The sequence below is a fragment of the Mesitornis unicolor genome, unplaced genomic scaffold (genome assembly GCF_000695765.1).
Source record: "Mesitornis unicolor isolate BGI_N332 unplaced genomic scaffold, ASM69576v1 scaffold51950, whole genome shotgun sequence".
Classification (NCBI taxonomy): domain Eukaryota; kingdom Metazoa; phylum Chordata; class Aves; order Mesitornithiformes; family Mesitornithidae; genus Mesitornis; species Mesitornis unicolor.
In genome coordinates this window covers 1-25,037 of record NW_010157250.1, presented here as the reverse complement: position 1 = coordinate 25,037, position 25,037 = coordinate 1, and the positions used below count along the sequence as shown (strand labels likewise).

The 25,037-nt window shown below is 36.8% G+C and overlaps 1 protein-coding gene across 1 annotated transcript; it reads right to left on the bottom strand.

Annotated features, from left to right (window-relative positions):
• Nucleotides 1-13,577: 13,577 nt before the first annotated feature.
• On the bottom strand, nt 13,578-24,321 carry POT1 (protection of telomeres 1; the record flags this gene model as incomplete). The annotated part of the gene is made up of 8 exons (XM_010179194.1): nt 13,578-13,693; nt 14,717-14,822; nt 16,961-17,052; nt 18,630-18,724; nt 19,909-20,044; nt 22,611-22,816; nt 23,687-23,843; nt 24,277-24,321. Coding segments are annotated over 8 exons (953 nt in total), but the record flags the coding sequence as incomplete, so codon positions are not given.
• Between the last annotated feature and the right edge of the window lie 716 nt (nt 24,322-25,037).

The following is a 25,037-nucleotide window of genomic DNA, read 5'->3' as shown; positions in this document are numbered from 1 at the left end:
CTAACATTTTGTGATTCTGTGATTCTGTGATCTTAAAAAAGATGATGCTCTCTGCACTAAGGACTGAGAACAGTTCTGAGCTTGGTCTGATCATTCACTCTTCCTAGCATATTGTTGTGGCTTTTGGCCAGCTCAGAGTAAGAGTGGTGTACAGCCTGTAAAATACTGTGTTTTTTTTCAGCCTGAAGAGAATTGTTGATATTATCCAAGAATATTCTTTTTGGAAAGCACTCTGAAATTAAGAGAGACAATTCTGAAACTTGAACGACTCTCTAAACATCCTCCAGTACAACAGATTTTAAGAACTAACTAGGAGTTAAACAAGAAAATTGGTTAAAAAAACTGTGGTACATTACCCAAGGTTTGTCCTATCTACTTGGTCTTTCTAGCTGAAATTTCATTATAGGCTTCATCAGCAAATCCAGTTAAGTCATCACCTCCACCATTTCTGTTACTTAGTCCCACTCCTTTTTAGTTCTGGTAACCCAGCTTTTTGTGGGACTGTTCCCACAGCTGCACTTGTGGAATAACATGGACTAAAGTGATCACTTTTTAACATTTTTCTTTTTAAAGATTTTTTTTTTTTAGACAAGTCATTTAAAAATTTTTTGGAGAGTTGCCATGCTCCAATCCAGAGGAGATGATAAACTTTTGGAGAAGGATGTAGGAGAACACAGCTGGGTACAAATATAAATCTGGAAGTGGATTTGCTGCCAATAAAATAGCAGCTTGTGTGGAGGCAAAGCTGCTTCCCTCTAGCTAGTAATTCACTGCAATTTAAAAATTGTAAACACTCAGTTACACTCTCTTTTTACCAGGTTTTGAGGGGGAAACTCTCAAAATTGAGAAAGAATTTCAAAACAGGACAGAAAGGGAGAGCTGCCAGGCTCTTAATGGCCTCTGGAAGTGGGAAATAATCTAGCAGTTTCTCCTTGTGAATGAACCCAAGACTTCTTAAAGACAAAACTCCTGCATATTGTCAGGACAATCCTACTAAATAAGAATGTCTAAGGAAAAAAGTCATGTACTCTGTTCAACAATGAATGAAAGTGCACAGATCTTCTAAATTATATTTTGATGTTGAGAGAATCTCCAGTGCAGCTTTGCTTTTGGCCTACAAGAGGACTTTCTTTTTGTATTGACCACATTTTCTCTTTATATTGGTGATGAGAAATCTGTTCTTAAGGTATACTGTATACATCTTAAGACATTGTGGAGATTAATTCAGCAATTTCAGTGCTGAATCTCTTATGGACATCTGTCATCATCATCAGAAACACCTTAGCTGGTTATGATGAATAAGCAGCTGGGACAGTACTAAGTGGTTTGCTGTAGGTTAAAACATTCTATGGTTTTGAAAAGTGACTGTAAAACTAGCGTCTTGAAGCTGTGTGTCTACTGGGAGAGGACTTAAGCAGCAAAGATGGCTTTGTAGGCAGCTGCTAAAGCCATTGCAGGACATGGAGTTACTGTGCAATAGCAAGGACAATGGAAGCAGAGTATTTTCCTGCCTGTTATCCTCCAAAATTTACATTCTTCTCCCTAACCCCAAAATTAGATAGATAGATAGATAGATAGATAATAAAGAAAAGGAAATATCTTAACTCTGTAGTTGAGAACTGAAAACAAGATGAATATAAAGCAGCACAGGAATTGCTCCTCAGTCTGCAGGGAGACAACCTGAAATAACAGTCTTGACAGATGTCAGCTGCACTCATCTTGGCTATGATAAGTTAATGAGAGCAAGTTATGGCAGCACTCTTAATGATTTTACTGTTGATCAAATCACAACGAAAGGAGAAATGATGTTGCAGGGATTTGCACAGTCCACTGTGAATGGCAAATCTTTCTAGCAGCAAGAGGAAGCAAACCTGAGTTTTTCCAGGACCTCTGCAACACCAACCATTAGTGCTATTTCTCCTGTAATGGCCCCTGACTGAACACGCTTTCATAGGTTTCTTAATTGCTTAAGTCAGCTCCCTACATCTACATAGACAGTTTCTACATCCTTTCCCTCCTTTTCTCTCTCCCTGCAAAGATTACTATTGAGCTACATCAGGGAGCTGATAAGACAGATTATGCAACCCTACTACTACCAGCACAAAAGAGAGCTTGGGAACTTATGATGAGAGACAAATGCAGGGCTCATCTTTTTGGTGACATTATGGATTTGCTAGGGCTTAACTGATTTATGAAGTTGCATCTTCAGAAAGAATTGTGGCTATGCAGAGCCTGCTGATGCACAGGCCATTCCCTGGAGATGTTAGGGAGGACAGCAATTGTTTTCAGAATACCAGTGATGGCATCTGGGAGCAAAGCAGCAAGCTGAATTCACAGAACCTGTACGAAATTCAGAGGACCTGCTGTATAACATTAAGTATCAACTAAGCACTATCAGTGTGAGATCCGTGAAACCACGCTGTCCTTCCCAGACTGGAAAGTGACTGCTACACTTCCAAAAAATCAGTTCTTAGAGTAGGAAAACATTTCAGAATGCAGTGAAGTAAATCAGACACAAAGGCAGCTCCACCGCGCTTGGTGTCGTGCCAGGTCTGTCAGCTCTTCTTGCATTCAGGTGCACCAATTCCATCCACGTTCTTTGTTACGGATGAAGCAATTTTAAATGAATTGCTGCAGGAGCACTAGACCTATTAAACATATACACACAGGCTCCTTTTTCTCAAAAAGGTAGAATGTAATAGATGGCTTATCTGTTAGAAGAATTCTTTTCTGTGTACCAAACAAACACATAATAAATTTGAGGGTTTGAGATATAACAATTGCTTTCTATATTGGAAAGAATTGAGTTCTAGCCTTTTGCCAGTGAGGTAAGTGTCAAAGTTCTTTTGCCTGTACTGGTATAATGACTATACTTACTTTCCCGTGATGGCAACTGTGCCTCTCTAACAAGATTAACAATCATAATCATGAAAGCTTTTCTGTGTGTTCCCATAAAATTTTGTTTTCAAAGCCAATTGTCTAATTAGCAATCAGCTGGAGCAGTTTGAAGCCAACTGTAAATCTTTGGTATAAAGTACAATATGTTTAGGTCTTCATTTAACTATCTTGAAAGAGCCATACATTGGGAAATCTGATTCACATGAGTGGTCCAGCCTATCTGTAGTGTAACTGCTTTGAAATTGCCATCATTACACAAGGGATGAATAAGGCTTATTGAGTTTAAGGAAATAACAAGAGGACTCATCTCCATATTTCCAAAAATAAAATGTTAAAGTTTGTAATCACTCATCAGCATTCAAAGAAGGGCTATGTCAATCTCAACTCAAATTTGAAGACTACTGGCATAAAAAGTTGTTTAGCTTGCTTGAAAATGAAAACCAACGCTGGATACCTTGGGCAAATCTTCAAAAATTGATTCCTGCCTCAGTTGGATGTGCACAAAGAAAAAATGATCATGAAGTTGTAAAGATCCAGTTCTTAGCTACTTTTCACACACACACAGAGCCTTGTGTGCAATATCAAGACTCTAGCGTATAATCCCAGAAGGTAGAAGCTTTTTCTATTTACTTTAGAAGTATTAAGTGATGACCTTTAATTGGATTTTTTTTCCATATACCGCAGCTTTCCTGTTATATTTTTAATTAGAAGAATGATCTATTTCATAAGTTGTTGTACCGTGATGCTCTGTTTCTTTGAGTCTGTTTCCTTAGGAAAAGGAATAATTCACTAGTTTTTCAGAGCTCTGAATGAAAGCTTCTAACAAAGCCATTGGGCAAAACTCTTGCTCACTTTTCAAAAGTTAAGCTGAACAGCTCTCAAAAAAGTGCTTTTGAAAGCCTAGTTACTTTCTTAAGTGGGAGATGAGCAGTATTTGAAACTTTGACCTGCAGCAAAGCTAAGAAAGGAAACTAAATCTCTTGTACTTGGTGGACTGGAAGTGGAATTACCCCTCTTCCAGGAAACTGGGCATGATGAGCTGGCCTGTAGCTGATATGCAAGTTTGTTAATTACACTGTTATCCTGACATCCTTTCTTTCACATTCCTCCCATTAATCTGTTTCATTTATGAGTTGCACAATCTACAACAAGGACTGTCTCCATATGCCTGTCTGTGAGGGCATAACACACATGATTCCCAACTCTGGCTGAGGTCCCAGGATTGACTGGCTTAAAAATAATGTGTATTAGTCAGATGTTTTCTGTCCATGGAGATCAAATAGCAAACACTTCAGATGCACTTCTAACAAGATAGCATAATTGCTCAGGCTGAGGTCTTACTCTTTTAAGTAAATGACAACAAAATATGTTTGCTATTGTGATTGTCTAAAGGCAATTTTTCTGACTAATCCTTGTTCCCTTTCATCTTGTTGTGTCAGAACTTATTTTTTCATTCCTGTTCTGTGTTTGAATCTCACTTGATGTTCTCAGCTAAGTTTGAAGTATGACCACAGTGAATTAAAATGCTCCTCTATCACTATGCTGATGCTGGTTAAAAAGAAGGCAAGTGAAAATCTTAGTTCCCAAATAGTATTATATCTAATACATTTTTCAACCAGAGCTGTTATTGTCTACTTCAGTTATTAGCAATTTCTTCAGATACTGAGGAATAGTTTCATCTGTCCTGAATGAATATCTCAATTTACTGGTAGTCATTGAAGCTTCTTGTTCAGGTTCACAAAGTTCTTTGTATCTCAAGTGGCTGCAAAATATAATAGTTGAATAAATGGACAGTACTGCCCAGCTGATAGCCACCACCTTGGGAAATACTGCATAGATTTTGTCTTTGGATTATGCCTAAGTGGACACATGGCTAGCCACATGAATGAGTTTATGGCAAAACTTAAAAATAAATGTCATAGTCTTGTGAATGGTACTGCAGAAGGACTCACAAAAGGCTTACTGGGTTTGTATCAATGCTTGTCTCTTATCTCTAGAGTCAACTTTCAGTCATGATCCTCAATTTGTGTATCTTTAATAAAGGTTTCCCTTTGAAAGCATCTTGATGCAAACAGAAAAATAAGGGTAAACAAGAAAAGCATAAACACTCTCTGGATATATGCTAAAGAGCTTCCCATTACAGAATAAAGGTAAAAGGCTCACGCTACAGGGGTTGTCATGAAGATCTTATTTACATGAAAAACACTTCTACAATATCTGCTACTAATAATAACAATAATAATAATAATATCCAGATTAAGAGAAATCTGTGGAGAATTTCCCAATTCCTTCTTTTACACATTTATAGATTAAACATTTTCTTTCATACATTTTTCTTTTCTCCATACGCCTTTGGGGCTGCAGTAGTTCCATTAAAAGAAGAGATGTGATAATCATTTGCTCAATTATTTGAAGCCCTTTCCTTCCTCTTGCATGTTGCTCAGTACTAGATGAGTTAATGGATAATAGTGCCACTGCCTGAAGTACAGCTGGGTAGCAGTGGCAACAGATTGTCTAATTTCTAAGGGGTTGACTTAGCCTTAAAAATACCACTTTGGTTCTGCACTGTACAAGACAGATGGGTTATTTGCACAATTAGGCCTCAAGTGTTAAGTTCTTCTCTTAATTAAAATGCCCATGTCCTCTATTGCCAACTATCATTTAAATTGCGTGCATCTAGTATAGGGAAGAATATACCCTTAATTGTTTAATAACGTGTTTTTCAGATAGCTGGGGAAAGAGGGATTGAACACTGCATGTTTCTGTCCCATATTATTTTTGCTCTTAATTTGGAAATACATATATTTAAGGATCAAAACCAAACATATTTGTATTTACCAAAACCTCACATCTAATCAAGAGCCTGGCTCTGCTCCATCAGTGAACAGAATTTTTGGATTAACAACTTTCCACATTATTTATTGCGCTGTCAATTTTCAAGCTGCTGTCTTTGAGTAGAATCAGGACATCTCAGCTACCAATGGCCTGATGTCAGTGTTCTCATGCGCGTGAGGCTGCTCCTGTGCCTACAGAGCCAGACACTGTATGGTGTGTCTGTGCCCAGGTACTGGCAGCGGGGGCTGCAGGGCAGCCTCTGTGAGGAGAGGCCAGGACTGCCCCGTGCTGGACACAGCCGGTTCCATCTGGCTCCAACCGACCCCACCGCAGGGCACAGCTGAGCCCAGTGGCCAAGGTAGTGGGCACCTCTGGGAAAGGGTCAAATGCTGCAATGACTAGGGAAGAAAAAAAGAAGTGTGAGAAGTAGCCCTGTGAGCACCAAGGTGAGAGAAGCTGGAGGGGAGGAGGTGCTGCAGGAGCCGGAGTAGATATTGCTCTGCAACTCATGGAGGTGCATGGTGGAGCAGTTCCCACGCTGCAGCCTGTGATGGACCCCATGCCACAGTGGGTGCGTATTTCCTGAAGGAACTGAGGCCTGTGAAGAGCCCACAGTAGACCAGACTCCAGACAAAACTGCAGCTCAGGGGAAAGACCCACACTAGCGCAGGGTTATCCCAAAGGACTGCAGCCACACTGGAGCAGGGGAAAAGTTCCGTCTTGTTTTCTCCCCTGTGCTGCAGAGGAGGGGGAGTAAGAGAACAACGGAGTGGGCCTCTTGCAGCCAGCCAAAGTCAACCCACCACAGACAGACAGGGAAACAGGATCTCCCCTCCCATTCCACTGTGACATCGGCACAGATGTAAAATTGTGGAAATTCATAGAGGTGCAGATTTGGCTACTCTATATGCAAAGGTGAATAAACCTCTTCCTTCCTAAGTTGGTTTAAAAAAAGCCTCATGTCTTCGGAGTAGGGAGGCTGGGCCATTAGGAAATTCACTCTGATAAAATCTCACTTTTCAAATCAAGTAACTCCATCTCATTTACACCCGTCTCTCCAGTCTCCATCGAGCAATTGTACCAGGCAGACTGTTTTCAGGTGCCTTTGCATTTGGTGTCAGTACTGTGCCTCTATGCCTTACACACATCCACATCCATTACTCCAGCTATAAGAAAAAAGCTTTGATAATTGGGTTTTGGGTTTTTGTTTGTTTGTTTTGGGGTGTTTTTGTTTGTTTGGGGTTGTTTTTTGGTTTGTTTTGGTTGTTTTTTTGCTTGCTTGTTTGTTTTTCAGGCTTTTTTTTTTAATGTTAACTAAAAAGAGGAACTACAGTATTGTGTGAGACAGTGGGGAAGCACGTGTTCTTTCAGCCGGAACATTACTGTGGGAGACAGGAAGCACTGGTCCGTTCCTGGTGGAAATAAATTTGTTAAGAGAATACAAGTCATAATACTGTTGAACCTAAGTTTCCCTTGTCTGCAGTAAGAATGGTGTGTGTAGCCCATACCCACACTCCAGCCTGCAATGAAATACAGTGAGAGATTGGGTGGGCTTTTTGAAAATATATCTGTTACCACTGATCCCATCTGTTATGACACTTAGTTCTCTACTTCCGTCTTAAATAAAAGCTTATCAACATTCAAACAGTGCCAATTGGCAATTGTTTTCTTTTACTCCCTATGCAAAGATTAGAAACTTCTTGTTTTAACCACGGACATTGAATAAAAATAATTTTTTAACCAAGAAGATTTTTTTTACAACCAAGTAAACCCTGGAAGAAGCATGAACTGACAAGGAGGAATTAAGGGGCTGTATTACCACAGCACCACCTGGTATTATGCACACTTGTCCATACGTGTTTTACAGCTGTGCAGACACAGCTATTGTAAACTGTGATTTAATCTGCTGTTTTGAACTTGTCAGTGTTCTCCTTTTAATGGAGACCAACTGTTGTATTTTTTAATATTCAACCTTTGTGAATTAATTTGAGGAAAAATCAGAGGAGTACTGGTATGTTCTATGGAAAGTGATGGTGTTTTGTAACAAGGAGGTACCAGTTTGTTTGGGATCTCAGTAAGAAAGGCACTGACACTCAAAGCTGGTTAGATGGTTTATTAAGAATGGTAATTATAGAAAAGGTCACAGCAATCCTATGTCCCTCTTGAAGAGGGCAAGTGCTGCTGCTGCAGAATCAGGCGAGCCCCTCCTTTTAGGTCAAGGTATGCTGCAGGGTGCTCCTGTCTATGGTGGGGTTCGCCAGCTCTGTGCTCACTGGCACTCTTAGGTACAGACTCATCAGTCCTTGACAGCTGTCAAATTTGGAATCTGCGCTTGGCTTTGAAGAGTCCCTTGGACAGTGCGCTCCAATACTCTTGTCTCAATAAAGGTATGGTTCCCAAAGAGGTGCATACATTATTTGAAGTGCACATGACAAGGCACTATACATATAATTATGACTGAATACATGCAAATTGGTTGCTTACGCATTTATTATGTCTACCTTGACCAATTATGCAATTTACTGTATAAAGCAGCTGCACAGTGTCCATGGTACAAAGGCATACACAAGTACTCATGGATTACTCTGTTGGTGAGCACTCACGGGCTATTCAGAGTGCACCTGTACACATGAGGGGGCAGCAAGCACACCGGTCTCTCACTCCTCGCACAATCGTGTTCCAGTTGCCTCAGTACAGAAAAGAAAGGCTGCATGGAGTTGTTAATGCCCATTAGTGACATTGCTTGTCACCTGATCTGTGCAGGACAGCCACCTCGATCCCAAAGCAATGACAGTCTCCAAGCAATGGTGTTTCTGTGCTGACATAGATGGTTAGACTTCAGCTCCAGCAAAATAAAGCTGGAATTCAAGGGCTAGTTGGACAGGATTGGGAACTTCAGTATACTGGCTATGAGGAGAAATGCCTAAGGAATGAAACTCAAGGAAGACAAGTTCATCTACAATAATAAAAAAGCACTTCTCAGTACAGTGCCTCTTTTGAAATCTCTGCTCTATTTCAGCATGTAGTTTCACTACACTTTATCAGATCAAGTTTTTATTTATTATTTGGTGGAAGTTTCAGACCAGAATTCTTTACCAAAGATGAATAACCAACAGCAGGCTATATCCCTGCACATTTTTTCTTGTGTCAGTTTCAGTTGGAATTGATTTCTAATTCTGATTTGCTTTGCTGCACGTGCTCTTGACAGGAGTATTTGGTACAGCTCTATGCTTTCCTGACACGTATTAGCCAATGACCTCAATATTTAAAATGGGGCTTGCGTACCTTTGCCATAGCCACTAAGAAATGAGCTGAGAACTCCCTGCCCCATCACATCAGATCAGTCACCTCTTTACCCAGATTGAAAAGTAGGCCAAAGACATTCATATTTTTTCAGGCCTTACAGAAGAACCAAATGGGCTTTAAAACTATTGCTATTTTTACAGTGCCTTTGTAAGCTTGCAGTGGAAAGGTGCACTTACGGGGCATCATTGTGTAATATAGTCCTTGCCAGAAAAAATGATCTGATGTGAGCAAACCCTGGCACTTGGTGAAGTGCAAGAATGCACCTGGTTAATGATGAATATTGTAACTTTGCAGTTTTTTTCCCCGCACATTCAGTTTTTAAAGGAAAAACCAACTGATCTCTCTCAGATCAGATAGAAAGAATTTGCAGTAACTGGATTCAGAGGAATTAAACTTGTTTAGAAACATAATTGTGAATTAGTAGCCTAGTTAATAACTTATGTGCAGATTGGAGTAATATTCAAAATGTTATTCATATCAAATCATATAGGTCATGGCACTCAACAGATTTGCATCGAGATTTTCAAGCTACAATATCTGATTTTTAGAATTGCACTGTTAGATATTTAAGGAGCACTCCTCACTCCTAACTGCCCTTTCCTGTGTAATTTCTGAGCTTTCCTGTCTCTTCAAAGAAAGCTTTTCAAGCTTTTTTTTTTTTTGCTGCTTTTTCCTGCCGAAAGGACCCAAGCAGCAGCACACTGCTAACAAATGCACTGACTGACCTACGGGGGAAAAGGACTTCTTCACCTTTCTCCTTACTGTTAATGCTAGTTGTGTCCTGGTGTTACTGGCACTGAATCACAGAATTCCAGGACAGCTGTTTTACACTCAACAAAACACAGCAAACAGTGGAAGCGTAAAGTAGTAATCTCCCTTTAGGACTGCTGTAGCTTTATGAGCAGTGAGACTTTATGTACATTGCTGTACGTACCAGGGTACCTACGCACAATGAGAAACCGAAGGGCAGCACGTCAAGATGACCGTTGCCATCTCTTCATACTGTGGGTTTATGTCAAACTCAATCAGTGGTGTGGCTTCATTTTTTTTCTGGGATTTTGCACCTTTAGCATAGTAAATAGTGTCCTTCAAGGTGGAGTATCATGAGTGTATGCCAGAATAATCGCATTAAACACTGCTGTCTGGTGCAAGCCCCTTACCCACCCCCCTGTTAAAAACAATGAAGCCCCTCTGGTAATACACATCCCGCCTGTGACTGATCATATTTGTCATTTGAAACACTGCTTCAGAGGGGCTTTGAGTTGCTTAAGGGGTCCTTTGTAGACAGAAGAAGAATAAATAAAGTCTATACTTAAATCTGTCTTATCAGCACATTTCAGTGCTCAGTTTTACTGCTTTTAGTCACAAAATTCAAGTAGCATTTCTAAACTGCTATCATTCAGAGATTTCCTTGTAACACCTCTGTAATTCAAAGCTACCTGATAGCACTTTTAAAAATTACAGTTAAATACAGACTAAATTATAAAGATAGAGCTTTTACAAAATGGCATTTTTTTAACAGTGGTAGTCCACAGGCTGCACACACACAGGAGAAGGTACAGAAAAAATTTATATGCTCAAAGCTTTGTGTGTGATAGAACACTTATGAGACAAAAATCAATACTTTTTTCCTCTCTGGCATATATTTCCACATTAAGCATATTTCCTTGCAAAAATTAAAATTTAAAAAAGTATCTATTAAATGTGGATTTATTCCTAGACTTTCAATTTGCTCAGTTTATGCAGACAAATTATAACATTGCAGCAGTTTTATGGAGGTACATCTGCATGCACACACCAGGGCTGTAGCAGAAAACAAGGACAAAACACAGTGTAGCACTGTTCTGAGGTGAAGTCAATCCATGGCTTTACCACAAATAAAAACTAATTAATTGCAACAATTCTGCGCCATGTTTTCCAAGTGCTTTGGATCTGGTAAGCCTTCATCAAACGGATGTTTCCACAAACCAGAGTTTTTACTGAGAATTTCATGTATAGGAAATGCTGTGAACAGGAGCTGCAGCAAACTCTCTCATAAAGACTCTCTATGATCCCTTCTGGCCTTTGTTACCATCCTCTGAAACTGCTCTTCTCTTCACTTTCCACCATCTGCTGAATTTCCTTGTTTCCCGTTCTTAATATTCACTGTTCAGTACACTTGGAATAATGCTTACTTGAAGTAAATTCTTATTTGAAAAGAAAATCTCTTGCAATGCTTCCATCCCATCTGAGGACTCTGAACATCCATATTGGCTTAATTTTTTCACAACTCCATTTTAATATTTGCCCTTGCTCCTTATTGCAGTGCCCCAGTTCCTTCCAGCTTCATGTATTAATGCAATGGCTTTGTTGAAAACATGATGTAGAACTCTGTGGTACTGAAGAGCTGAGCACAATAAACTCTCCCTTCATTGCAAACCTCAGCTTGATAGCCTGAGGGCTCTACTGTCTTTTTTTTGCAATCTTGCTTCCTGCTGCTCAGTAGCCAAAGGATTAGTATTAAGCAAAGCATTTCAAAGTCTTGTCTGTAAATCTCTGGATCCCATAACAGCAAAAGCTGATGAGAAAGTTCAATCACCACTGATTGGCAGGGCACCTACCAGGAATGGCTCCTTGCTTCTGCAATACATGTTATTTATTTACATTCTGTCTTCTCGATTGGAGTTTCAAGAGCGTAGGAGGCATCCAAGAGCTTAAATTCAACTGACTTTGGAGAGACTTCCAAACTTAAGTTTTTAAACCCCCTTAAACAAGGAGTTCAAGGAACTCAGGCATTTGGAAAAATCTATATTAAACATTTTAATACAATATTCAATAGTGAAAAAAAAATCAAGCGCTGTATATGCAGAATTTTCTGGCAGGGATCTCAGAAAATAGATGTGCTGTAATCGATGTAGTGTATACCAAAGTTCAAATCATTTTTATTTATTATTTTACAAAGACTTATTAAGAAAAAATGTACAATATCAGTATCTATCGGTTGTTAAAAAAATCTAAAAAGAAAAATATTTCCTTCCACTGTTTTCTTACAATACATACAAGAAAAGCAGAAGATATTGTCTTCAATTTAACCCCTGACTTCTGAAATAATTTGGATACAGCCAGTGTCTTAAGTTTTACATTATTAATTTTATAACTTGTTATAACTATTTTTTGTTTATGCATTTATTCACAGGTTCAGGCAAGCTTTCATAAGCCAGTACTGCACTTTGGTAAATTGCTTATTCAATTTGAAAGTTGTTGTTTTTCATACTTTTACAGGAAATATCCACTAACCACTTTTACTATTGGTTATTATACACCAATCAATAAAGAACGGTCTCCTGGTTTCTAACATGGAAGCCAAATTTTTTAATTTAAAAATTGTATCTGAGTACCAGAAAATTATCAGAAGGTATTTAGATGAAATTTTAAATTACAAATTGCATAATCTACTAAACTGAAAAATGAGAAAACGTCATCTACTATCAAAATAATAATCTACTGACAAGTATACCATCTTGCTTTCTTAGAAAATAGCTGTTGAAAATATGAAGTAATTTTGCTCTGATGGAAAGCATTTGACTTGACAGGGATTTCTACATTAATTATCCTTGGAGAAACATGTCCTGAATTTGTCCTGCAGACTTCTGAACGCAGAGTAAAACCACCGAGTAATTTTTCTAGTCCAGCATTATTTTCAAGCCATGATATCACTAGATCAGTTCTGTATCTCTAAATTTAGTCATACAATCCGATTATGTAAGACAGAAAAGGCAGATCTGGGCAGTGTAATCTGTCAGTAAATTTAGCCAGATACATGAGAGCCTTTGAAAACGCAGACCCAGCTAATAAGCATGCTAACTTTGGGACCCAATAGGACCACCTTAAAAATAATTATGATCTAGCGAATGTCAATATTCATTTCACAATTTTACACTACCTTACTTTCATGGCTTGACTTTAATTTTAGCGATAACCATAAAACGGTCACAGTCATAACTCCATCAAAATTTATACTACACACAGGAGTTAGTACGATTAACAGGAAGAGTTCTGTCTAAAGGTACGTATCAGTGCAAAATCAAGTAAGTCTCTAAAAACGGACAACCTCCCTGTCACACTTGCTTAGTGAGACATATGCTTGCACAAAGCAGTCTGAGAGAAAGCTTACTGAAGAACTCCTTTTCCCTATCTCTGCTGACATAATTTATTTTAATACAGAAATGAACAAAGCAGCATCATTCTGACTATATTTTCTAAGTAGTATTCACCAGTTCAGAGTAACTTCATCGCTCCTTTTTTGAAGGACAGATGGATACCAGATTGCTTCCAACAGCCTGAGCCAAGCATCCTCCAGTGAAAGCTTAGCACCTCCACTTGCACTCAGATCATAAGGCTGTATGCCAGGAAAGCAATAAATACATCAAAACATAATTCCCATTAATATACATACAGGTTGAATTCCTAATAAAGGAACAAAGGATTTTTTATACAGTCTCTGATCCCAGAAACCCTCAAAATTGGACTCTCCTGGATTACTTCCTATTAGCAACATATCAATATACAACATCTTCAGCAACTGTAGTGTCAAAAATTTGGTAATGAACTTTATGTTTCACCGCATCTCTGACATTGTAGGACTTGATGAAGCATTCCAGCCATGGCAAATCATCTACAAACAAAATCAAAATTATTAATACTAATCTCTAACTTTTATAGGAAAGAAGTATAACTTGAGTGGGATATCTAAATGTATAGAACAGTTAATAGGAAGAAAAATTAATTACTAATTTTTAAATTCCAATCTGCACCTTAAAATTTCCCACACCACCCGAAATGGTGTTCAGTGACAATCTTCCAAGCCTCACCCTCCCTGCCCCAGCGCCTCTCCAAAACATTTGGTACCAGTAGTTGTACCACACTAAAGCGCATACAAAGACTTTCCAACAATAAAAACTCATCTCCACGTGTCTCAATGAGACAGTTTCATTGGTCTTGGAGGGAACATCCTTTACACCTTTTACAATAGAGCCACTTTTTGTAAGTATAGTAAAGGCTTCAGCGTGGTTGTGGTGGTCACTGACAGCTATGTGAGTGAGGGAGAGGGAGTACACTTCGGAGGCTGGAGGTGTGGCAGTGACATACAGCTACCTTGGACATGTGTAGTTTAAGCAGAGCTACTTTCTGCCACAACAGAAGTACTGCATAAAACCCTCTGTGACTGGATTTGGATTAAGTTTTTGCTCAATTTCCATGGATTTTTCCCATAGCAAAGGATGCTCTAAATCAGGATGTGCATTCAAAAGTAGAATCTCACTGAAAGTATGTGGCCATACACTGAATGCCCTTTCAGTTTTCCCTAAGGTGCTGTGACATTCACTATGAGGGCGTTCTGGTTAACTTCCATATGAACACAAATTACATGTTAGTGCCTGCACAGACATGACTCTATTCACACATCACTACGTGCTACACGAGGATTTACCAAACCATTACTTTTCTATCTCAAAAAGGAGTTCCACTGTTAAAGAAATGTACCAAAACAAGTTAACTGGAACTCTCCTTATAGACTCCTGCATTTCTCTGTTCTGAGTTTTGTCCCTGCATAAGTTGAATTCTAAGACTTTGCGTATGCAACAGCAGATCGAAAGACCCTTTCCCTTCCCATCCCCCTTTAAAATAATGGCAAGCTGACCCAGTTTTCTTCCTGGAGGACAGAGTGTATCCATGGTCATCTGCATCTTTTGCTGAAGAAAATTATTTGTTAAGATTTCAGAGGCAGGAATTTGAAAAAACTTCTCCTGGAAAAGAATAGAAAAGTATGAGGTCTTGGAAGAATGGTAAGAAATTATTAGCCAGAACCCTGACTGCATGTTCTTTTATCATTTAATAAACTTATATAATAAAATTATCCAGATAGGTAACACAACAGAAGAACAGTACTATTCCTAAAACTGTTCAGATACAGAAAAAAACCAAACTGTCTAAAAAAAAATAAAAAAATAGGCTGTATTTCAGTACCTCTGAGTATTCAGGGACTATAGCCACCCAGAAAGCACATATATAGGTCTGTATATATAAGTGGCAGATATTCCTCATAAACCTCCATAACCAGACAATGATATGACTGGAGAGGATGGTCAGTACTGCTCAACAGTCCCTCACTGCAGTGAGAGGAGTATTTTGAGAGGAGCAAAATAACTTGAAAAAAGTGGGCACTGCAACCTGGCTTCATACAAGTGGAACTCCCTTAGTTTGATTTTTATTTTTTGAGAATTTTAGAAACTACGGAGAAAGGCTTATACTGTGGGATACAGTTCTGAATGGAGGAGTAAAATACAGAATGGAACATTGAAATGTTCAATACACCTTTTAAAAATGGTATTTTAAAACCATATACAGTAAACATGACTGACAAAATTCCTATTTTATTCTTTCCAAGTTTGTTTCCTGATTTTGTATCTCTAAAGGTTCATCCATACCATCTCAAAGTGAGCTAGGGTTTTTGATGGCAACTTCTCCTTTTTGTTAAAAGATATAAATACAGAATAATCTGCCTTTGTATAATTAATGGATGACACTTTTAATGGAACTGATCAGAAATCAGTGGATAATCTACCAGCAAAACTGACAGAGAAAACTACTTTTTCCTCTCAATCTTCCAATTCTTATTCTGACTATAAAACTTTTTGATTTTTTCCTTCAATGACTTTTCCTATAAAGAGGAGAGGAAAGAAAAGAACTGAGACGTTCCTAAAGAAGTGCGACTGGAAGCTAGTGCAAAGCTGCACTTCAAAGTAGCCCAGTTCCTTTGCAGGTGGTGCTGAAGGACCTAAGTTTAGGTTTGGAAGGTATTGGTTTGTCTTTGAAGTACCACCAGCAGGCATGCTAGCACTTCAGAAGAAATTGTGGGTTTTTTTCCCTGTAGCTAAGGTGTAGTGCTGAGCATTATCTGATAAAAAACTGAGCAACCCTGAAGTAGAGACTTTTGGAATTCTGCATCAACAGGTGGTTTAAAATCTTTCCCCTCACCTTCCTTTGGCAGTTCAGTTTCTCAGCATGAAAATGAAGGACAGTTAGAAGGAAAAGATTACTTGCTGAAATGGGGACTGCAGTCTTTGACCTCCACAACAGTGAGGGTGGTCAGAGCTTTCAAAGAACTCAGATATGGAAGAAAAATATTCTGATATGAAAAAAACTCTTATATGGAAGAAGACAAAACGAACAGTGTCTTTTTAGCCTTCAGAAAGTAAGAACATTATACAGTGTGCAGTGACAACAAGTGTTGTTCAGTGTCGCAGGTAGCAAGAATGGTCTTAAGTTGCTTCAGTTAAAATTGAAGCCAGGTTAATTCTAAGGTTAGCAAAGTAGTTGAATAAATTGTTTCTGAAATCAAAGACAAATGTCTGTATAGCTGAGTCCTGCCTAGGTTCAGGGTAAGGAAGGCTTCTTCTACATCATGGTCATATGAAAGAAAAATCAAGAATTACTGAATGGACAGACTCTAATGTGAGTTGAAAAAAAAGCCAATTATACCAGTAATGAGATTTTGAACTAATCCAGAAGTTACCTATATAAATCCTCCCATCATTCACGCAGCATTGAGGATACATAATTTAACATTGCCAATAAAACAGAAATTCAGCCATGCAAATGTATGAAAGTCTATGAAAATACCAAATAATCTATCTACAAGCTTCAGTTTTGTCTTTATGCTTTGGTATTCTATACTTTGACATTTTATTGAAAAACTACTATAACTTACATTCTGACAGACAGTATTAATAGCATTACAGCACTTGTATCTGTAGACAAGTAACACAACTGTAACACTGCAGACAACATAGAATGAATGTTTCTGTACATACATTCACTATTTTAAAAACAAAGCACAAACCAACATAATCCGTAAAGTCTATATTTACCTAAATTTACTTACATAATCAAAAAGGTATGCATTTAGTGCTCCTGTTCCATCAACTAATGTAAACTTCATAATAAAAACATACTGGAGCAGCTCAATACCTAAAACTGAAGAAAAAAAACAACTGAACTGTTTCTTAGAGTGAATATGTAAGACAAACCGTAACAACTCAAACCAACAATATCCCTCCTTTAATAGTAACTGACTTTGAATAATGTCATTAAGAGTATAAATTGACAGGCCAAAAAATAGAGGCTCTGAATAGCAAAATGTGGTTTGTATTTTGAGAACACATTGCAATTTGCCTAGAAACACTTTAATACATGAGCATAAAAATGCAGATAGATTTTTAACTACTTATTCGCATCCTAGTAAAACAAATGCTAAATTTGCTTAGCTCTACTTAGATACTACCTTGGTAGAATCCTCCTACTCCTTTTACTCATGGAAGATTAAAGTAGACTTGCTCGTAATACAATGGTAATAAGATACCATTCCACCTGAAAAACGTATCTTCTGAGGAAAACAATTTGTTTCATATGATGTAGTAAAAGCTACGGAACAAAGTCTTATTCAGAAAAACTTTGCTGACAGTTCTGAAAATATTCCAGTATAAGTAAATTGCTATAGTCATTCTCTCACAGGCAGCAGTAACTGTTATGCTGCAAACATAAAATACCTTAAAACGTACAAAGTTACTGCAACTCTGCATCAATCTTTTCTGGGTATATCTACTGAAATTGGCTAGTCATTTTATGTTCAACTGATCTGATACACTTGCAGGTTATTATTTAGTCTGAAAATACAGATTATAAAAGTAGTTTAAATGCAACAAAGCATTTAATGAATATTGTTTTCATTTTGAGACTTAAATATCAATCACAGGTGCTCTAATACTGTAAGTTATATATTACTTTGCATTTATTTAATAGAATATAATTATGACAGTTTATTTAAGAGAACCACTCTATTGCTCAAATAGTTTTTTTCTTTTATAAAATCTTTACCAAGTTTAGATACTGCTAGATATTCCAACTTAATAAGTTAGAATGTGAATTGATGAACATGAAAATATTCATTTTCCTTAATGTGTTGTGAAGTTTTAAGCTTCATTTTACCTCCAGCATTTGAACGTGTTGACTACATAAATTAACACAAGGAACACATAAAGCATGGAACATACATATATGTTATGGTATAATTCCTTTCATTTGAATATTATTTATTGCAGACTCTCTGGAGTATGCTTAGCATTGACAAGGCTTACAGAACATAAAAGTCTTACTTGCACTAGTCATTAAATAAGACTCTCTTTAGTTTAGGTCGAAAAATTGTATCTCCAAAAGGAAAAGCAAAACTAATTTCTAGAAAAGCAAGCACATAGAGTTTAAAAATTACATCTGCAACCAAAAATGCACCATATCTGTACTACGATAGGTGACACCTATGGTAGAACAAATCATTCAACATATAAAATCCTTTAAATTCATTCTGTAATGGTTTCAAAAGTAAATATGTTATTTCAACTGGTAAAAGGTGAATAAATTTTAGTTTTATACTCAAGTAAAACCATAAATTACACGCTTTCTGTACAAAACTGTAACCCAGAAACCAAACTATTTCATACAAACACTTCAGAATCAAGGCACAAAAATATTTCAGGACATATATCATGAAAGCTGACCTTGTGCTATTTCAGCTGCTTCCCATGATGGTTGTTGTTCTGCTGCAATGGAACTTAGATTCTTGATAGGCTTTGGAGTTGAACATAGCTTGCACCTAACATTTAAAACAAGATATTGAGACTAACCAAACACTGGTTTAGTTATACTAGAAGCTTTCTGCATAGAAAAAAAACCACAAAACAATTCTGATTTCCTTACTCAGTGGGAGAGCAAAGGTATCTCTATTGCAGTTTAAAATAAAGCCAAATTCAATTAAGTTACATTTCTCCTTTAAAAAAGCCACCCAAACTCCAATGAAGTAAACTCAGCTGTGAATTTTGTTTTTTGTATGCGTGTCTTTATATATATATATGTATATTTATGTGAATATACATGCATATGTACACACAAATATTTATACAAGCATTCAAGCTCATTCCTACAGCAAAAATAACTGTGCTTTTCATTCTACTCTACAGAATCTTTTTTAGACTTTGCTAAGTATATGCTACTGATAAAGACTCATAAAAGAAAACTCTGAAATGTAAACATCCTTGTGAGGTTCCTTCCTAAATATCCTGCAAACAATCACGGAATATATTACAGAGCACTGGCTTTTACAGTGCAACCATTTAAACAGAGAACCATGTCTGCAAGTGAGTTGTGTGTAGCTGGGGAAATATGTATGGATTATGAAGGTGCAAAGGGAAATGCTTTGTACTGGTGAAGATCCAGTCCTGGTGGGAATACCCATATATTGCCTTTATTTAAAAAAGCTGTGGTCAGCCATATCTGGAAAGGTCAAAACAATATATGACAAAGAGAAGTAATTATCTGTATTCATTTTATCGGGCCCTTAAGGGAAACTTTAGGGTTCATGTGAAATATGCAATATTTCTTCACAGAAATTTTTTTTACTGCCTACAGGACTGACGCAGTGCAACACAGCACTCTGCCTGAACTTGCTAGGACTGCTGAGAGGGGAGGACTCAATAGCTTGCTGGAAGTAAATTGCTGTTTCTGAGCTTGATAACTGCATGCTGCTGTGCAATACTGAGAGAACATACTGCTGCTAGCTCTCACTGAGCAGGAACACGGTAGTGCATGGCATTGCACAGATACCAGACCCAGGTGTGTGTACCATATTCCATAGCCTCGGAAGTGTGGAATTCACTGTATTTTGCATCAGAGAATCTTTGGGTAAGTTATCTCCTGAGCACTGCAGTTTGAATTACTGAAGAAAATGATATCTATCTATTACTCCAACTACTAAAATATCAACAAATGCTTTCAACCTACCCATAATATTTTATGTTCCTTTGTAAAAGAAAAGGAGCTGAAAGATCCAATAATTCAAGATCATCTTCTGTGGATCTCACAGGAATAACACATTTAAATCTTTTTGTAAGCTTCCAGACTTCTTTTAGTGTTCCACCTATTAAAAACAGAAAAATCTGGTTTTTTTCAAACTGTAATCATGAATAAATTGAACAACTTGCATTTCTTGGCTGATTAGAAGTTAATCTCAGGACCTTCAATAAAAACCTGAGAGCCACTATAAAAAAAAAAAAAAAAAAAGGGTCCATAACCTACTCATTCTTACTCAACAGCAGACTTAATAAAGAATCTTAATAATAGTAAATATATATTTATTTTAAAATAATAAGCTTAATAAAGACATTTATCAGAGCAGATGCTTTAATACCTTCCTCATAGCTGTCACTGTAACCATGAAGTTTTATTTAGTTAGAATCACTTTCATGTAATATCTCCCATGATCTTACTAGCAATTTTCTTGGGCAAAAAAATTAAAGTGACTTTTTGCAACTTCTCATAAGTAACTGCTTTTAAAGCTTTTAAGTGGCAAAAACCTACTAGTTTTTAACCAGTAGTTCATGAAAAAGTAGTTATTCAACCACATCAGAATTGATGTGAGGTAGGAAATGCAGAATCACCAAAGTTCATGTTAATTTGAGTGCTACTAAGCTGGCGACATGCTAGGAACACAACAGAAAGTTGATATATTACAGATGGGTCCCTGAGATTTTCCAGTTTCAGTGACAGGAAAAAGTTATTTCAAATTTATAAATGGGGTAACCTGCCTTTGGGCTCTGTAAAACGGACTGTAGAACTGACTATGGAATCTGACGTTTCACCAATTCAGTGGAAATATGGCAAATTTATGAATTTAAGACACAGAGAACAGTTATTTGGAAATAGTTCCACAAAAATGAGTGATTTAACCAGCTCGTGAACAACAATTAAAAAAGGTGAACAAAATGTTTTAAAATATATATATTCTACAAGTGTGTTGTTTACCACTAAATAACATGTTTCAAAGACTTTATGACAAGTAATTATGACACTGTATTGTAAAATATTTACTGCATATATTTGTTACTTGTATCGCAGAGGTAACTAGAGAATAAAATCAATAAACACGCGTTATTTCATTGCTAAAAAGTCTCCAGAATTTCACCTTTGCTGTAATACAACGTTACATTCAGCAAATGTATTCTGGCTTCTAAGAGACTGGCATAAAACACAGCGAATTACCAGGAGCTGGCAGTGATATGAATCAGTGATTTCATGTACAAATAATGAGGATCTGCAAGGAGCATTAATCTACTTGTTAACCATAACATTTTACTCTTCAGTTCAACTAAACTGTAGCAATAGTTATAGACTCCCCTCACTCCCTGTGGAGGGTCACATAAAATTCTGTCCATTTTTTTATTTCCTCAATTACAGCCCAATAGATGCCAAACACTCAAAAAGAAGTCCTTGCTTCAGCATAATGATTGTGGGGAAGAACAGAGTATTATTATGTTGTAGAAGAGCAAATTGCTTGTGTTTAATGAATGAGCAGAATCCAGACCACGTCTGTACAATAAATGTCATAACGTGTTTGGTCTTTTGAGTGTTGTCTGTATCTGGAAAAGGGCTGGGAAGATTTCTAGTGAGACTTCCAACCTCCGCCTCTGAAAACTTGAAGATAAAAATTTAAATAGCATGTAGCATTGTTCATGACCAATGTCTGGAAAAAAACCACTGATTATGCCTTTTCTTTATGCTCCAACATCAAATACAAATATCCACATACACACATACTAAACTGCTGGCATTTTAACATCTGAAAAAAGATTTACAAGTTACATTGTTCAGTTATTTTAGGAAAATAGAATAGAAAGATTCTTTCTGTTGTTTTCACAAAGATAACGTTAGATTAAAAAAAAAAATCCCGTTTGAAAAGTGTCAGAAACAAAGCAGCTATTGGTATTAACTGAATACACAACAAAGCAGAAAACAGAAGGGGTTTTTGTCATTGACCCTGACACAGAGGACCACCTGACTTATATTTGCTTATTCACACCACTACTTGAGCACAACTGAAGACTTTGTTTTAAACTCAGAATGGTACTATATGGAATTATTTATTACTTTTATTCTATTCAAAACATTTCTAATTAATATTCTTGCTAACTGCTTTGTTTAAAGTTCAGTGGCTATTCCTCTTCCCTGAGGAAATCTGATAAAAACAAACCAAACCAACCTCACACTACAGCAAGCTCTATAAATCTGAAACAACACTGACATCCAGAGGCTGACAAAGTTAATTGTAGGTTTGTATTAGAAGCATTCCAAAACTTTTCCACATCAATACAACGGAATACTCGGTGAGTTTTCAAATCAGAACTGAAAAACCAGTAAGCACAGCTAGAAAAAAACATATTCAGATGTTGATTCTTAGCAGAATCAACAATAAACTTACTGACATAATTTTAAAATAACACAGAAGCACCTGACAAGACCTTCACAAGTGACTTTTTCCTGTTTGCACAACAGTAACTCAAATTTCCAGCTGAGTTTTTATTTTCTTTGAAGATGTCTTTATGATCATCACTACTTACACTAAACACAACTTCAACATACCTTTACTTTGTAGATACTCAGAGTGGACACTGTGCTGCAAGAAGCGGTTTATTTGCATTTTATCTTACCTTCTATCATAAGCAAAGTATCTTCAGGCCGTTGAAGCATTTCATCATGCTTTACAAAATGGATAGCTATTTTCCTTTGTTTCTGGTCTTGTGTAGTCCACATTACAGAATCATACCAGGATGTATTGTGTAATTCTGGGTTTGGGGCAGTTAAGGCAGAGCCTTGTATAATAGATTTGAAGTCATCTCCATCTGGAACTTCTTGCCTAAAACCATTTCCAAAACGAGTAAGTAAATTCTAATAGCTTCTCGTTAGGCAATCTAGCAACAAGGATGACAGTACTCTGAATAAATATTAAAACGTAGTCTTAAGAGTTAAAGTATATACAGGAAAAATAACTCTGTTATATCAGTTTAAACATTCAGAGTTGTATGGCAAATTATGATGCGATAATTAATTTCCATGTTAATAGATATGCTTAGCAATCTAATCTTACCTAGAAGCAGCATCAGCCTAGTGGCATCATCCACATATATGTAAACCCAGGGAAAAACAAATGTATCAGCTTTATGTGATTTCAGTTGGGCCTTAAAAGGGCCACACAACTGCATAGCAGTTATTTGATACAATGACAAACGGCATTAAAGCAATGATTAAACAGTCAATGAACTGACTCAGGTCAGAAAAAAGACAAAAATACTAAGGTGAATGGTGCTTCCCTGATAGTTTTGGGTCCAGAAAGATGCCTCCTCTGGAAGATATACTTTAGTCAAAGATGTTTTATTCATTCAATTGGAGACTATCATACCTTTTGCAGACCTTATTTTAAAACTGCAATATGGAAACAGGTACTTAAATACAACTTTGGTAAAGAAAAAAACACGCCGCTAAATTTGAAAATTTATTGTTTTAAGTATTGTTTTGAAAGCACTCAAAAGGTTCTGTAAATGGAACTAATCTGATAATTTAAAATTTTCCTACCTCTTAGCTGTGAGTTTCAAATCTCTGCTGAAAATGAAATACATTTACATTCAGCTTATTTTACACAAAAAAAGGATGAAAATACACTGAAAATCTAAGCATCCTGAAACATTTAGAAAAATTTCTAATTACTTTTATTGTGTGAAACACTTACAGAGAGTTGCATTTGGAACAATGAAGTTTAATAGACTGATAGAGCTTCTGGGGTTTATAAGTTCTCAGCTTTGCTCTAATGCGATACTGTTGAGGAGCTGTGCTGTTCAGAATGGTTTTCAGTTCTGTGTTACTCAAATACTGGTGATCTGTTAATACTGCAAAATAACAAGACACACAAAAATAGCCATGCATACCTATTAAACAACATATTTGGAATACAGTAAATTGCCATGTCAGATACGCATTTTCCCTTAATTCCCAGCTTCTCTTCCCTTCCCAGGTGCAGCCGCATCAATGTAACATGTTACAACAGTCTTTAAGATAAATCACAACAAGCTGTGAAAGCATGGTGTACTTGAGGGCACAGAAATTGAACATGTAGAAAAAAAAAACACAAATGAAGTTAAAACATATAAATATGCTCTATTCCTTTAAAATGGAATAAAGCCATTCATAAACTTACACACTTAGAATAGCTCTTCCTATAATAAGTAAAAGATAGTATTTCAGCCTTTAAACTGATGGCTCAAAATTATCTTTGTTCTTTAGTAAAAATAAAATTCACCTTGAGGTCAAAATGTTTCCTACCTGTAACAGATAACTGCTGACATCTCTGTAAGTGTGATTCAAGATCTAAAATCAAGAAGAATTTCCCAATTATTTTCCTGCCTGCTTTTCTCCTTTATCACATGGACACAAAAGTAGATAGATAGATAGACAGATAGATAGATAGATAGATACATACATACACACACAAACGCAAAAGCTGATAAAGGAAAATGGAAATCCTAATAATGTATGAAAACAATATAGCAAAAGGAAAAAGCAAAGTAAGCAGGAGACAAAAAATAAGATATCAAGAGTTAATATGTTTGAGGAGAAATCAGTGTATACATTAAATAGCAATGCTCGTGAAAAGGAACACTTTTCAAATGTATACTGTGAATGATACTGCTGACATAATCTGTATTAATCTCTCTGTAATCTTTCTGGACAAGAGCATAAATACATTATTCTAAAAAAATATGGACTGCCTGCTCTCTCCTCTGAACAACCTCTACTACACATACACAGTGCAGTAAAGATGCACAAAATTCTTTCTAAATTTGCAGTTATATGGTCTAGCCATGAATCATTCATTTATTCTTGACTTCTGCACCCTTTCAGAAATATCCTGCAACAGTATGTTAATAATGGCTAAATAACATAGGCTAGAAGTAAAGATGCAGATTATGTCCAACCAAATTAAGAGTTTAATTCACCTTTAGTTATTTTTATTCTGGGCTAAAAATACCATTCAAATAATAATATGGGATCTGTAGAAATCACAGAATCACAGAACGTTAGGG